This window comes from Delphinus delphis, chromosome 2 (genome assembly GCF_949987515.2).
Source record: "Delphinus delphis chromosome 2, mDelDel1.2, whole genome shotgun sequence".
Taxonomy (NCBI): domain Eukaryota; kingdom Metazoa; phylum Chordata; class Mammalia; order Artiodactyla; family Delphinidae; genus Delphinus; species Delphinus delphis.
The window spans coordinates 27,092,228-27,106,773 of record NC_082684.1 but is presented as its reverse complement, the minus strand read 5'-3'; the positions used below and the strand labels follow the sequence as shown (position 1 = coordinate 27,106,773).

The 14,546-nt window shown below is 50.1% G+C and overlaps 1 protein-coding gene across 2 annotated transcripts in view; it reads left to right on the top strand.

Annotated features, from left to right (window-relative positions):
- IFT43 (intraflagellar transport 43) overlaps nucleotides 1-14,340 on the top strand; it is an 88,053-nt gene extending 73,713 nt beyond the window's left edge. For both annotated transcript variants that reach the window (XM_060004149.1, XM_060004150.1), the window contains exons 6-9: nucleotides 12,941-13,013; nucleotides 13,264-13,339; nucleotides 13,857-13,919; nucleotides 14,051-14,340. In XM_060004149.1, the coding sequence (XP_059860132.1) occupies nucleotides 12,941-13,013; nucleotides 13,264-13,339; nucleotides 13,857-13,919; nucleotides 14,051-14,173 (335 nt within the window). In that variant the 3' untranslated portion in view covers nucleotides 14,174-14,340. The remainder of the gene's footprint in view (nucleotides 1-12,940; nucleotides 13,014-13,263; nucleotides 13,340-13,856; nucleotides 13,920-14,050) is intronic.
- The last annotated feature ends 206 nt before the right edge of the window (nucleotides 14,341-14,546 follow it).

The window sequence follows — 14,546 nt, the reverse complement described above, 5'->3', positions numbered from 1 at the left end:
TTGTAAGTGTTTACCAAGAGCCAGGCCCTGTGCTGCTTTACCTGCAATATTTCAGTTAATCCTCACAACATTTCTATGAAGAGACACTGTGATCATCGCCCTTTTACAGAAGAAGAAATTGAAGTTTTGTGATGTTTAGTAACTCACAGAGGTCACATGGCTAGTAAGCAATGATGTGCTGGGAAATATTTAACAACCAGCTCTCTGGGGGAGAAAAAGTCCTCATTGGTAGAGTTTGCCGATTTCTGTGGTGTAAATGCTCCCATGAGGGCTGTTTTCAAGCTCCCAGCATGACATCAGTGACCACAGAACTGGGAAGAGATGGACAGTAGCACACCAGTATGTTTCCATCATACAGGTACATTGGATGTAAATAATTTCAAGAGCATAGGCAAAGTAAAATGTAGTAAAATTTAGGAAGTGGTGAGTTTTGAGTATTACCTTTGTTTTTAATATAATTTATTTAATTATAAGGATGTATAATTTAATCTTTAATAATGTTTATGTTTAACAACCTGCATGCGAAATTCCTAAAATTTTTAGCCAGCATGAGCTGCTCCAGGACATCACTGCTAGTAAGTGACGGAGCTGGAGTTGGGACATGGCCTTTGTGACTCATGATCACCTGTTCTCACCACCTTCGTCTTTGCTCTCAAAGTGTTAGGTTCGTTTCTCAAGCCTGCTTATCCCGGAAGCTTGCCTCCACTCATATTCCCACTGCCCTGCTGAAGATTTGTCATCCTTTCCTGATTCTCAGATTAACCCGCTGGCCCCTGTCCTCAGCTCTGCTGATCCTTTCCCCGTGAAGTCTTGGCAGCAACATCCAGGCTGAGCAGAGAAAAGCCAGAGAGACTAGGTCTTTAGGGCTCTGCAACACGAAGCAGAATCTTCAGGTTGGACCACGCCTCTCCTTCATGTTATGTTTTCTTTTCTATCAAATCCATTGGGATTGCTTTTAGAAAATGAATTCTCTTCTGGGTCCTATGGAGAGGAGAGCCTATTTTAAGGGGAGAGGAAGGAGTGTCACTGGGCTTGTGCAGGTGTCAGGGTGAGTAGTGGGGAGTATGGGAAGTTTGGAAGAACAGAGACCCCGCAGGGCACTCCCTGGGCTGTGGCGGGCTATGGCTGGAGCTCTCCCACCAGCGCAGTGCTCTGAGACACAGCTGAGGGAACAAACTGACATCACAGAGACTTGGGACACTCAAAAGACTGCATGGAATGTCAAAGAGCCCCAGCCAGGGGTGTTGGATCATGGTGCCAATACTGAGCTGAGATCATCATGGGCCACAGGTGGACTCAGTGCAGGTTCATTTTAGTATAGAAAATAAACTTTCTGTAAAGTGATTCTCTAAACAAAAGACTTGGTGCGCTTTACCTGTAGGCCATGTCTGTGGCTGGGACATTTGGAAAGACTTCCATAGGCAAATATGACAGTCAGGTGTTTTTGGGTTTTTTTTATCACTAGGTATATGGGAATGGACAGCCTAGAAATAAGGATGTTGTAGAGATAGAAGGCACCTCATTTTGGTGATGAGGAAACTTGGGACAAAAGTTGACAAGTAACTGCACATGGTCAGCAAATCAGGGGCAGATCTGGGACCCAGGTTTCCTGCTCCTAATCAGGTGGACCCTCTAGTACAGCTCTGTGGACCAGGAATCTGGGTTCAGTTCTTCCTTGATAGACAGTTAAGGCCACATTCCTGGCAGCAAAAGAAAAATGAACTCTAGTAGATGTAGACTCTTGGGGCCCCAAGGGCAACTTCTTTACTCCCCAGTGTGGGTTTGGCCCCAGAGTGAGTGAGATGCCAGAGGAGTTACAGGGGACTTGCCAGAAGTTTCTTTAATGAAGCAAGAAAAGTTGTTTTGACTTGCTGCTGTTTTCTGCAGGAGGTAATTCAGGGTCCCATTCCCCTGCCGTGGGACAAGCATACACCATCGTGGAGTAGGTATCTAAGAGCTGATGGGATGGAATGGCTTAGCTCAGCACACATAGTAGAGACTGGTTTGGCTGCGCTCTTCTTGCCTCTTGCAGAGGCAGAGAGTCGGGGGAGCTTCTGCAAATGGAGTTAAGCTTGGAGCACATTTTGGTGGTTCTGCTTTGTCACCTCAGTTGTTCCGTACCTCGCCCTGGTCCAGCTGCAAAGCACAGCCCAGAGCGTTGACCAGACCTCCTGCTCTGCTGGCAGAGCTGGAACAGAGTGCTCTAGGCCCCTAGTGGTCCCCTACCATCTCTGGGTCACACCAGCCTTCCAAGCGTTCCGTCACAAACAGCTCTGCCCGAAACGTGGTTGACAGCGACCTCTCTGGGATTCCATTTTCTTTGTTCACGTGAGCAGCTTACTGGGATGTCCCCGTCTGAAGAGGGAGAGTGGGGAGCGTGACACAGACGTCCTGCACCACGCATGCACGCGCATCGTAAAGGAAGCAGGTTGTATTAACCTTCCTCCAGGAACACAGAGAAAGCTCTGTCAGCATTCCATCGTGCTGTAGTCGGTTTGGAGGAATGTGGTTAATAGTAAATCATCCAACATTAAGCACTGACAAAAGTAAAGAGAGTTAAATCTCCCTGAAATAGTTGTAGAGATCTGGGTATTTATTCCGTAACTCCTTGGATTCTGTCCCTGTTGAATATGGAAGACGGGATCAGGGTAGGACAAAGCCAATCCCGTTTAGTTTCGTGAGATGGTCCTAGATGTGATGGTGAGCCGTGGTCCAGCTTTGGGGAGAGGCACGGGTACTTCTCCGCACAGCTGTGAAAGGAGTGGTGGATGAGGGCAGAGAGGAGATGAGGCCATATTGATGAGAACCATTGCCCAGGGACATCTTAGACTCAGATTTTTATGTGACTAGAAGGAGAGGCTCAGTGCTTTAGGATATCTGTTTCAAGTGACGGGGACTGTATAGAGAAGAGGCATAGCGTTCTCTGCCACACACAAGAAAAAGACAGGTGGATTTGTAGGTTGCTCCAAATAGTCTTTGTAACCCAAACCACAGCAAGCTGTGGCCTGGGGACTGTGCTCTCCAAGCAAACGGCCGTGATGCCTCGCTCATCTTGAAGTCTAACGGTCAGATAGTGCTTAGGTGAGACAGGAAGGGACAGGCGTGATTGTTCATCTGAAGTTGGACTCAGTGCATCACTTAGACCTCAGTTGAAGTCTTTCCTTCCAACACATGGGGATTAGTTTCTAAAGAAGAACCCGAGATAACAAAGCCTAGGTATAGCAGAAATCCAGGGGAGCGGTGATAGGGACCCTCTTACCCTAGCGAGAGACGAACTTGATATGGCCAACTGGTAGGTCTTCCTTTCCAGCTTCAGGTCCTCCCAGCTGTCTAAAAATGCCCAGATGTTTGGTGTGTGCATGTGTGTACTCACCTATATATACACACACACGCGTGGGGACACATACTGGGAATGTGATTCCTGAGTGCATAAGTGTGGTTGACGGACTGGGTTTACCTAAAAGACCCTTTAAGAGGAAGCTCTTGAAAGATGATTACAGAATTGAGACACCATCATTTAAAAGTGCCCGAGGCAAATGCCTTTGAAAATTGCTGCAGCGGAGGGACGGAGAAAGAACCCGGCAGCCCTTGATTGTTGCCCCGTTCCCTCAGGACCCGTCCCCCCCTCCCCCTCTGTTTCTCATCTGATGAGAGAGAGAGCAGCAGTAAGACTCCTCATCTATCTTATGAAAATCCGATTGGGAATGGCTGTGATCAAAACCAGCTGGCTGTCACCGGCAGTGGCCTTGCGAGGAGGGAACCGCTCAGAAGCATTCTGTATGTGGCGGAGTCACGGCTGGCACTGATCAAAGGAGCATTTTTGTAATAAATATATATAAGGAAAAAATACAAAACCTAAGGATTTAGAATAAAAGCAGGGTAGTTTGTCTTGTTTTTTTCAGCGTAACACGGAGAGGATGAAATAGAATCAGATATGCCTGGTTTCTAACACAGAAGCCAGGCATATCTGGCGGCTCTGAGAAGGTGCTCTCTGTCACATTAATACCATATCACTGATCTTGGGCCTTACTGAAGAGAGTGGAGAGTTCCTCACTTTCCATTCCTTCCAGCCACTTCATTCCTCGTCACCTTTGAAGTCGCTTACCACCCCTCGCCCTTAACACATCTCTACGGATCAAAGCTGGAACTGCCACGAAGCTCCCAGAGAGCTCTTGGGGTGGCAGGGAGCATCCCTGTTCATTGTTCTTCTTTTCCTTCAGCTGTTGGTAACCACTGTGCGGTTGTTCCCTAGAGACCACTCCAGTGCGTGACACCAGGGTCCTCCCAGTGTCAGGCTCCTGGGCTGAACAGGATCCTTCCCTATGGAGAACCCCTGTTGGGCCGTGCTTGCCTCCCATGAGCACTGCCTTTGAATTGCTCCAAAGGGTCAGTCCTGGCTGACGACCCTTTGTGCGGTCAATACTGACTCTTCCACAACCCCTGGTGGACTGCGTGGGGTGATGGGGCAAATCGCATTCTAGGGGATTGCATTCATGCTCCTTCCGGAGAGTGCCACCACCCCTCTGTGGGTAATATGCTGAGGCCCGGCCTGCACACCCACAGTAGACCGCGAGCTAAGTCACCACTCAGCACAGCCTCCTGTCTGCCCACCACCCAGCCGGCACCACACCCCCTGAGGCCCGGCTCATCTCAGAAATGGCCTCAGTCCAAGCCCTCCCGTCCAGCCCGTCGTCAGCCAGGAGAGTGGCCACGGCGTGGGTGGCTGGGAGGAACAACCGGCTCTTTCGATTTTCTTCCTGAGGTCGGGGATCTCTTTCCCCAGCAGCAGGAGGAAGGGGTGGGTTTGGCAGGAGCATGGAGACATCTCAACGTACGGGACATAGATAAACCACCCCCCACCCAAGCCAGCGCCTCAGGACGGACATCTTCCTGCCCCTGTCATTCGCTTCCTCAGGGACCTGCATGGGCACCTTTTGCTCGTGATCAGTCCTGTTTCTCGGTCCCTGCAGTGGACCTTCTGGCCAGCAGCATCACAGTTTTCAGACTCTTCTCCCGTGGCTGCCTCACTCCTCCCCTCCCAGTGACCTGGCCGGATCAGGTGAAATCACCGGGGATCGGTCCTCCTAAAGCAGACCCGCCAGGGACCTGCAGATGCATTTTTGCCCCGGAACCCCAGTGCGTCCGGGGAGTGCAGGGGCCCAGGAGCTCCTCTGAGACCGTCCCTTTCCCTTGTTCCTTCGGGTGTTGGAAGCCTGTTGCCTACCACTTTCCCCTTTTCTTCTCCCTTTAAAAAAATTCTCCATTTTTTCACTTAGAAAAAAAAATTATTTATACGATTGAGATCCACTAATTAAAGCCATTTTCTGGTATTTGGTTACTGGAGTGTTTGATGTCTCTCTGACAAGACCATGAAATGCATGGAGTGTCCACAGGGACAGAATTTGCTGAACACGGCTCTTTGTAAATGAGGGGACACAGTGTCGCAGCAGCTCATGAATATGAAACGCCCATGATGCCACCTCAGTGGACTTGGGAACACAGATGAATCCTGTCATGTGCTAAATGAGACCAATTTCTTTCATTTAACTTCATCTTCAATCAGACCTTCTTCCATTTGCCTGTTTAAAATTCCCCATACGTGATGCAGAAGGTAACAGCATTCAGTAAAACAAAGTTTTGCAGCTGCAGAGAAAAATTATAATGATCTCAGGTGTAAAGTTGCAATCTCCTGGAAACGTGGACATTCTTTCCTTTCGCTCACGAGCTCTGCTGAGAGTCTGTTGACTTTGAGTGCAACATTGGGGGTTGTCTGGACTGCTCTTCTTGGGGTGTCCCTCCACAGCGTGTCCAGGCCCCTTTCGGGTGGGTTACTGAATGTGGCTGTGAATTATGCAGGGTGGACGTGAGCCCTCAGCAGCCCACGAGTGCTCTGCTGTGGCCAGGGCACTGGGCGGGGGAGCAGCTCTGGGAAGAGATGGTGTGGGACCGCATGGGGCCTCTGCCGTGGGGGGCACAGTTAGTGGGTGAAGCGAGACGGGCAGATGTCATCATTCAGCACCCGGAGGAACCTGACAAGGTAGGCCAGCCCCTGGTATCGTTTACTAAGGCGTCAAGGTCAGAAAGTGCTGGAGTTAGAAGAGACTTTATGTAGCTCTCTAGAAACCCTTCTGGCCACGACCAGAAAATTCCATTCAGAAACCCCCAACCAAGAAAATCAGCAAAGAGTAGAACCTAAAAGGGACACAGAGAGGAGGGGTTCCCTGCCTGAGCCATCTTTGCCTGGGTGGGACCGAGGGCCGGATCAGGGTGCCTCCTTCGTTCTCTCCTTCCTCTGTGCCAGGGAAAGAGCCTGAGTAATGCTCAGGGTGTACTCATTACAAGCGGAGCCTGATCTAAGAAATCACTTTCTGTTCTTGTACGAAAACAAGCCAACAACAGCTAGATGTGAAGGCAGGCTATCATGAAATACGTTGCAGAGATCTGGGGCCAGGGTCTCTGCAGGAGGCAGGCAGGCTTCTTGCTGTCGAGCCACAGGGGCAGAAAAGGATCCCTCTGGGACTTCCCTGGGTACTTAGCATTTTAGTGTGCGGGTGTGATGGTATTACGGGCAACGTGTGCATTTCAGGGCAAGTGGCAGCTTCTCGCATCTTTGAAACCAGTTGTAATTGATCCTACTGGTGTTCCCACATGTTTCTATTATTTATTTCTATTACTTATTTAAGCACCCCTCATTTATTTCTGTGGTTTCATCTGGTAGTTGGTTTGTTGGTAGATCTGGCAGGCTAGTATGCTGGTATCTTGATGAGTTTTCCATTTGGCAACCTCTCTCTTTGGAATTAGCTCTTACTGCTGTTGCTGTTCATTAACAAGCCTTTACTGGAGGTGGCATGTGGAGTGGGGCACGCTAGAGATCAAGAGGAAGCCCAGGGTGAAGAGCAGTGTGACCCAGCCTCAGGATGGAAGCCCAGCAGTCCATATGGACCCAATTTGGATGACTCTTCCTCTGTAACTTTGTCCCCACTCCTCCATTGTTTCTTGTATATGCACAGGCCCTTCCCAGGAGGCCTTGCAGCTCTCAAGTGAGGCAAAGCCTCTGTTGTGATGTCGTCAAATCCAGGTTGTATCTAAGGATTGCTCTTGGTTGTTCTTGCGAAATGAATCCTGCCTAGGCAACTTTGGGACTCAGTAACACTTATACTGTAATTAGAATGATATAGAGAAGATGGACATGGCCCATCCATGTGTGTGACTTGCAGATTTGAGGGGCATTTATTGATCCAGTTCCGTTCAGTTGTCCTTTAGTTTGCCCGTCTTTGGGAATGCAGAAGTGACTGGGACGTGGTCTTCACCCTCCACTAGTTCAGCATCTAGGAGGCAGGCCGAGGGCAAATTTCACTTGCTCTACCTACAGCAAAGTAATCAGGTCCATCCTGTGTCCTTGAATATACAGCATTGTGGAAAGGTAGAGTAGGAAGCTCTGAATTCTGCCTGTTGGGTTCCAAGATGATTCACAAAGGAAGGGATGTGCATTTTCCTTATTCTGCTCATTTATCATCATTTTTTTAACGTATAGACCCTCCCTTTGCAACTTTTCCATGCTGGGTCCATCTTGGTTTGCCCCTAATATGCCTCCAAAGAGGTCTTGCCTATAGTAGGCACCCAGGCGTCTCCTGGCCGGTTGATGCAGGTCCTTCCTCACCTGGTACCTGACGCCCTCTCTCCTGCTTCGCCCCGAGCTGCTCTCTCCTGGGCCCTGCACGCCAGCCACGCCACCCTTTTAGCGAGTTCCTCCTCACCTCCTAGCGCCTTTATGCACGTTGTCCCCTGCCTGGCTTAGTCCTGCTTATCCTTCAGTGGCCCTGTCCTAGTTCAGAGACCTTCCCTAACTCGACACTCCACCCCCCCAAAATCCTGAGTTAGATCCTCTCTGGACTGAATTAAGGGCATTATGCAGCATCCATTTGATAGAAAACTAGATGGTCATTTAAAAGAATAAGATGCACATGTACATTGAAAAGGACAGATAAAAGTAAGTCGCAGGACTTCCCTGGAGGTCCAGTGGTTAAGACTCCATGCTTCCGCTGCAGGGGGCATGGGTTCAATCCCTGGTTGGGGAACTAAAATCCCGCATGCCGCATGGCACAGCCAAAAAATAATTTAAAAAAAAAGAAAAGTTGGGGCTTCCCTGGTGGCACAGTGGTTGAGAGTCCGCCTGCCAATGCAGGGGACACGGGTTCGTGACCCGGTTCAGGAGGATCCCACATGCCGCGGAGCGGCTGGGCCCGTGAGCCATGGCCGCTGAGCCTGCGCGTCTGGAGCCTGTGCTCCGCAACGGGAGAGGCCACAACAGTGAGAGACCCACGTACCGCAAAAAAAAAAAAAAAAAAAGTTGTAAAACAATGGATACGTAACATGATGCCATTTGCAAACATTTTAAAAGGACATATGTGCTGTGTATGCAGAAATTCTTTTCAGTAAACATATATGAGAAATGGTTAATAGCGATCGCCTCTAGGGAGATGGCTGGGATTCATATAAGGAAAGGACATTTTTCATCTTAAACTTGTCTACAGCATTTGAATTTATTACCACATATGATATTACTTTTGCCATTAAAAATAAAACATTAGGTCTCCCTGTTATTTTGGTCTCAGAGTCCAGTTAGCTCCCTTCACAGTGTGTGTTTTCATTTGCAGGCAGCACATTTATTTGTGTTTATTGCTATCTCCCACTACACTGGTGCTGCAGGAAGACAGGGCCCATGTCGGGTTTATCTGCTGTTGTTACTGGCACCTCCTAGCACGGTGCCTTTCACAGAGGGGCTGCTCCATTCATCCCTTCAAGGATGAATGGATAAACGAATGAGCAAGTGAACAAATGCAGTTTCCCCACAGTGTGGCTAATTGGGCAACACGTGGGATACAGGCAGGTGAAAGGCAAGTGAGATGGCTGACATGAGAGGCTGGGAGCAAATGCAAAGAGCAGGGAAGGCCCGTTTTGTTAAGGAGTCTGAGCTGGGAGAGAGCAGCGGGTAACTGGTCAGCAGGGGGCGCTGTCTGGGGGAGCTGAAACGAAGGATGAGGGCACCCGCTGCTGCGGCACTGACGTCTCAGCCCTTTTGCCTCGCTGGCCCTTTTCCTGGGGCCGTTCGAGGTGTCCGTTCCCCTCCTTCTCCACGCAGCCACCGGGTCTCCAGTGTCGGTCCATTTTTCTCTCTGCACCATTTGGCCTTGTTGTAGGGAAGTAGCCAGTCGGCCATACGGTGAGGGAGAGACTTCCCTTAGTTACGGTTATTGGGAGACAGAGAAACACCGAGAACAGAGGACACTCGGTCGCAGGCAAAACGAAAGCTGTCCCAACTATAGGCAGTTGTCTCATGTCTCCACTAGTAGAGGCGTCTTTGAAGTCACTGGACCTTTGCAAAGAAAGCCTCTGGGCAGGGGTGGGGACAGCCTTTTTGGGAGGGGTGCAGTTGAACTGGAGCTGGAAGCCTGCTCTGTCCATTCTTAATGACTCACTTCACGCAAGCTACTTCATCTTGCTGAGCCTCAGTGTTCTCATCTGGAAGATGGTGACAACTCGGCAGGATTAAATGAGAAAATGAGGGTAGAGCCATATAGTTTCTCTCCATGCTCAATGTTTTATCTGTTAAACGAATAAGAATAATATAGAATATTTATTACTTATTAAGCATAGTGCTTGATATTTTAGATGATCGCATGTAATACAGCAACCCTGTGAGGTGGGTGTAGTTATGTTCCCCGTTTTACAGCTGAAGAAACTGAGGCACAGAGAGGATGAAGCCTCACAGCTAGTACACGGGGGAGCCAGGCTTCGAATGCTTCCAGTGCCTGCAGTCTCAGCCACTGGACAGGAGTCTTACCCATATGTTTAAGTAACCCATTGTTTCTGTTAATGTTCTTATTATCAGCAGCATCGAAGAAAATGAAACTAAAGTTAACATAATTATTGAATTTTTTTAAATAGTGGCTGCTTTTCAATAGTCCTAGAGCATACTTCTTTGTTCCTCTTACTGTCTCTATTAAAATTGTTGCTTTTGAATGTTAAGCTTGACACCCTGAATCAGACACTAGGTCACTGGTTCAGGCTTGCAGGTCAAGTAGCCGTCACTGATTACAGGCAGGGCCGGATCATTCCACGCAGGTAATTTTGTGAAGAAGCGGATTGATTTCTCAAGCCCGTTTTCTTTTTCTAGGTTGGGTCATCCTGCATGTGTGTGTATGAGAGAGAGGGGTGGGCGGAAGGGAAGAGAGAAAGAGGACAGAAACTCCTGGGAACATGTTATATATATCCATAAGCAAGCACTTGTCTGTGATTGTAAATCAGAAACTGTAAAATTAGGAAGTTCTTTGAAGTTTGCCCGAAACCTGCTCCACGGCCACCTGTTCCACTGGGGCCGGCAGTTGGATGGCCAGGCTCTGCGGCGATGGCTCAAGCTGTCACTGCACCGGAACGCTCCAGCCTGCCTTGGCCTGGCTGTCATCGCTGGCTTGGTCCCGCTCAGGCAGTTCGCCGGTTTCTGTTGGACACCAGGCTTCCAATTAGAGAGAAGTCCCACTGTGTGGCCAGCCCCGCCAGTGCCGCTCTGAGCGGCCCCTTTGCCAAGGCCCGAGCTGACCTCCGCTCTGTCACAGATGGGCCAGCCCCACGCTCCTTCGTGCACATTTGGAGGAGGGGGGTGGGGACAAACAGGGAAGCCACGGGGACTCAGAGTGGATAGTGGGCAGAAGTGCAGCTCCTCAGAGCTGGGAGAAGCTGGGCAGAGTTGACAGGACCCAAATGCTGACATTGCAGAGCAAGAGGGGACTTGGGGAAGACCCCGTCCTGAGCCCTGAGCACAGCAGGGAGCATTTTCTTACCAACTTCTGAATATTCATCTCAGGCTGGGCCTCACACCGAGGAGAGCCAGGAGCAGCTAACTGCCTCACGCCGGACCTGTCACACTGCTGATGGCGCATGGCACGGCCAGCTTCCGCCCTGCCCCACTGCAGGGCCCGTGCAGTCCTGCCAGCCTAGGAGCCCTCTCGGCCTGGACTCAGGGACGGTGCCATCGGCAGCCCTCACATGGACTGTATTCTTCACTCGGAGTGAACAGGGACGAGCAAGCTGAATTCCTGTTAGCATAAGAAATAGAAAATTAGAGAACTCCATCTCTAATTCTCATCTAAGCTCTGCACTGCGTCTTTCTAGATAGAGGACTTGCTGAATGTGATTCATTATTTCGGGACTGGTGTATGTGTCTTCTTTATTTCCCTATCAGCATTTTCTTTTTATTTTCATCCCTTTAATCACTCTCTTTCTCTGCCTGTCTCTTTCTCTCTGTCTTATTTTCTCTGTCTCCATCTCTCCCTTGCATGCTTTCTGTCTCTCTTTCCAGGTACGGCATCTGTAACCCCTCCATTGGAAGCAATAATAAAGACGCCGGCTGGGAACTGACATTTATATACTCGGGCTTAGCTTGACTGGAACCATCGCAAAGTCTAAATAATGAATAGCCTGAAAGTGGCAAGGGTCTTCCCAGCTGTTCTTGGAATGATTCTGCGTCTCTTAAAAAAAAAAAAATTTTTTTTTTTTTAAATTTAGTCCGTGGAAGCAAAAACGAAGGGTGGAGGCTTCCCTGGTGGTGCAGTGGCTGAGAGTCCGCCTGCCGATGCAGGGGACACGGGTTCATGCCTCGGTCCGGGAAGATCCCACATGCCGCGGAGCGGCTGGGCCCGTGAGCCGTGGCCGCTGAGCCTACGCGTCCGGAGCCTGTGCTCCGCAACCGGAGAGGCCACAACAGTGAGAGGCCCGCGTACTGCAAAAAAAACAAAACAAACAAACAAAAAAAAACGAAGGGTGTCTTCACTGCTCTCTCCTCTCTGGAATTTTTCCTCCTTTTAATATTTGCAGTTGGTTTGGGAATTCCAGGACTGTCTCTCCCTGCTTGGCCTTTTTTTCTGCCCCATCTCTTTTTTTCTCTATGCAGACTGGTTAAAACAAAGAAAGCCCCTCTACCAGTCAGTGATACTCACTGAGAGAAGGCAGTACTTCTTTAAGGTGTTAGGTTGTCCCCAGGAGAAGATGGACGATTTTTCTGCTATAATAAGCAAGTTTCCACAATTAAGTGATGTGCTGTCTCTCTGTTTCTCCACTTGCATGACTTTGTTAGATTGACAAAGGGAATGGCCTCATGTCTCTTCCTATGTTTGTATGTCTGTCTCATGTGGAGAGTTCAGAGGAGGAGAATCTCCAAGAGACAGCAAGGGAAGTGTCATCTTTAGAGTCAGTGTTGTTTATTATATTAGACCCGGTAAGTGGAGACTCTGATCCTGGACACACTGCTGGGAAGCCAGGTCACATCATTAGGCGTAAAGTGACCTTCAGATACAGGCTCAGGCCTTGCAAAGACTAGGACGAGCTGATGCAGGTGTGAACCTTGGTCATGAGGAGGTGCACTCATGGTGACATCCACCTCGTGACACTACGCTTTCCCACTTCCTCTGTCTCTGACCACGCCAGGTTCATTCAGCTCCTCTTTTCTTTTCTCTCCTCTAATAAAACACTTCCCCAAGTGCTGTCTGGGACTTTCTTCTCATTTCTTTACATTTCTCCTTAGAGAGCTACGCCAGTGGCTTCTAACCTGGAGCAAATGTCAGGATCACCCAAGAAATCTTAGGAAAAAATACAGACGCCTGAGCCCCACCCCACTAGGAGATTCTAGTCCAGCAGGTTCTGGGGTAAAGCCTGAGATTTGGGAATTGTTGAAGTTCTACCTTTGATTCCCATGCACACCTCTACTTCAGTTCCACAGCCCTAGACTGGGGTCCTAGAGGCCAGAGACCATTGTGTCCATTCTACCCAAAGCCTGTAGCCCTAACTGTGGCCGGCACGTTGAAGGTGGTAAGTAGCCAGTGGAGAAGCAGGCAAGCTCCCCCATTCGTGCTGCTGACATTTTTGGCTTCTCCTCTCATTGCAGATATTCCTGTTATTCCGGACCTGGAAGAAGTACAGGAGGAAGACTTTGTTTTGCAGGTGGCGGCCCCTCCCAGGTATGTTAAATTAATATGAAGTTGGCAGGAGGCAGGGACCATGCCACACACCATCTCCAGTGGTGCTGCCCCCCAGGGGAGATCCAGATGTCTCTGGATGGGTTCCATCCCAGGGTTCCCATTTTATTAGACGTTTTCTCCCCATTTTGGTCCTTCCCAGCTGCCTACGAGGCTCTGGGTTGGTGGCCCGGCAGCACTCCTGGCACTGGTTCTGCCTGTGGTTCCTCCTCACATTCCGTCTTTCCTGCAGCATCCAGGTCAACCGGGTGATGACCTACCGTGACCTGGATAATGACCTCATGAAGTACGCAGCCTTTCAGACCTTGGTGAGTGAGGCAGCTTCTGTGCAGAGGAGCAGGCTCCAGGCAGCATCCGTAGGGAGTTCTCAGTTTCTCCAAAGCCTTACAGCCTCTCCTCCGTGGGTCTCTGAGGCTGCCGGGCAACAGTCCCTTTGCCAGAGACATCATCCTCGGGTATTACAGCATCCCTGGACCCAACATATTCCAGCCTTCCCAGGGCCAGTCTCCTTCCTGCTTCCCTGGCTGCCCCCGGGGCATCAGTAGATATGCTGCTGTCATGCCTGCCATCCTGGTATTGACCTTCCCCCAAGGAGTGCCCAACCTGTAGGACATCATGGTGTTCCCTCAGTTCTCAGTGGCATTGGGGTCCCCCCACAGTTTTGCTCTTTCACAAGGCATTTGCAATTTCGCAAGGCATTCTGGATTTGGGAAGTTCCACCACACTCAACCTGGTCCCCCTCTCTTTGCCAGAGGTCGTTGTCCGAAGGCCTCCGAGGTGCACAGCCTGCCTTTTCTTTCTTTTTTTTCCCCTGCCCATTCACAGGATGGAGAGATCGACCTGAAGCTCCTCACCAAAGTCCTGGCACCGGAGCATGAGGTTCGAGAGGTACGTAGCGGCGGCAGTGCCCGCCCCTCATTCCCGGGAACAGCTGGCTCCGAGGCTGGCCTCGGCAGGAGGCTGGCTGTGGCCGAGGGGACGGCGTCCCCCAGCTCACCCCGCGATGCCTGTCTCGGCAGGATGATGTCAGCTGGGACTGGGACCGTCTGTACACTGAGGTGTCCTCAGAGCTCCTCAGCGAGTGGGACGTGCTGCAGACGGACAAGGAGGACCCCGTGGGACAGCAGCCCTCGCACACCTGAGCCCGGGGGTCGCTCTCCCTGCACGCGGTCACCTCTGCTTTGGACTCGAGACACAGGCCATAAACCTAAAACTAAAGAAGCTTGCAAGCAGCTCAGAATTTTTATGTGGACTATTTTGTAATAAAAATATCTATTTTCAGTAGACCGCATTGGATCGTTCGACTGTAAGAAATTGCTTTTTTCTGTAGCCCTCTCTTCCGTTTCTTTCCAGCACTCCCTTGGAAAGATTCGTCAAGAGTGAAGGAGGGCATCTCTCCCCATCGTTGAAGCTTGGGAGGGAAAGCTAGATTCAGGGGGAGAAGCGGTGGTGCTCCTGGAAGCCGTTCGGTTCACAGAAGCCACAGCAGCTCCCCGGAGCATTTACCTGTGAGCA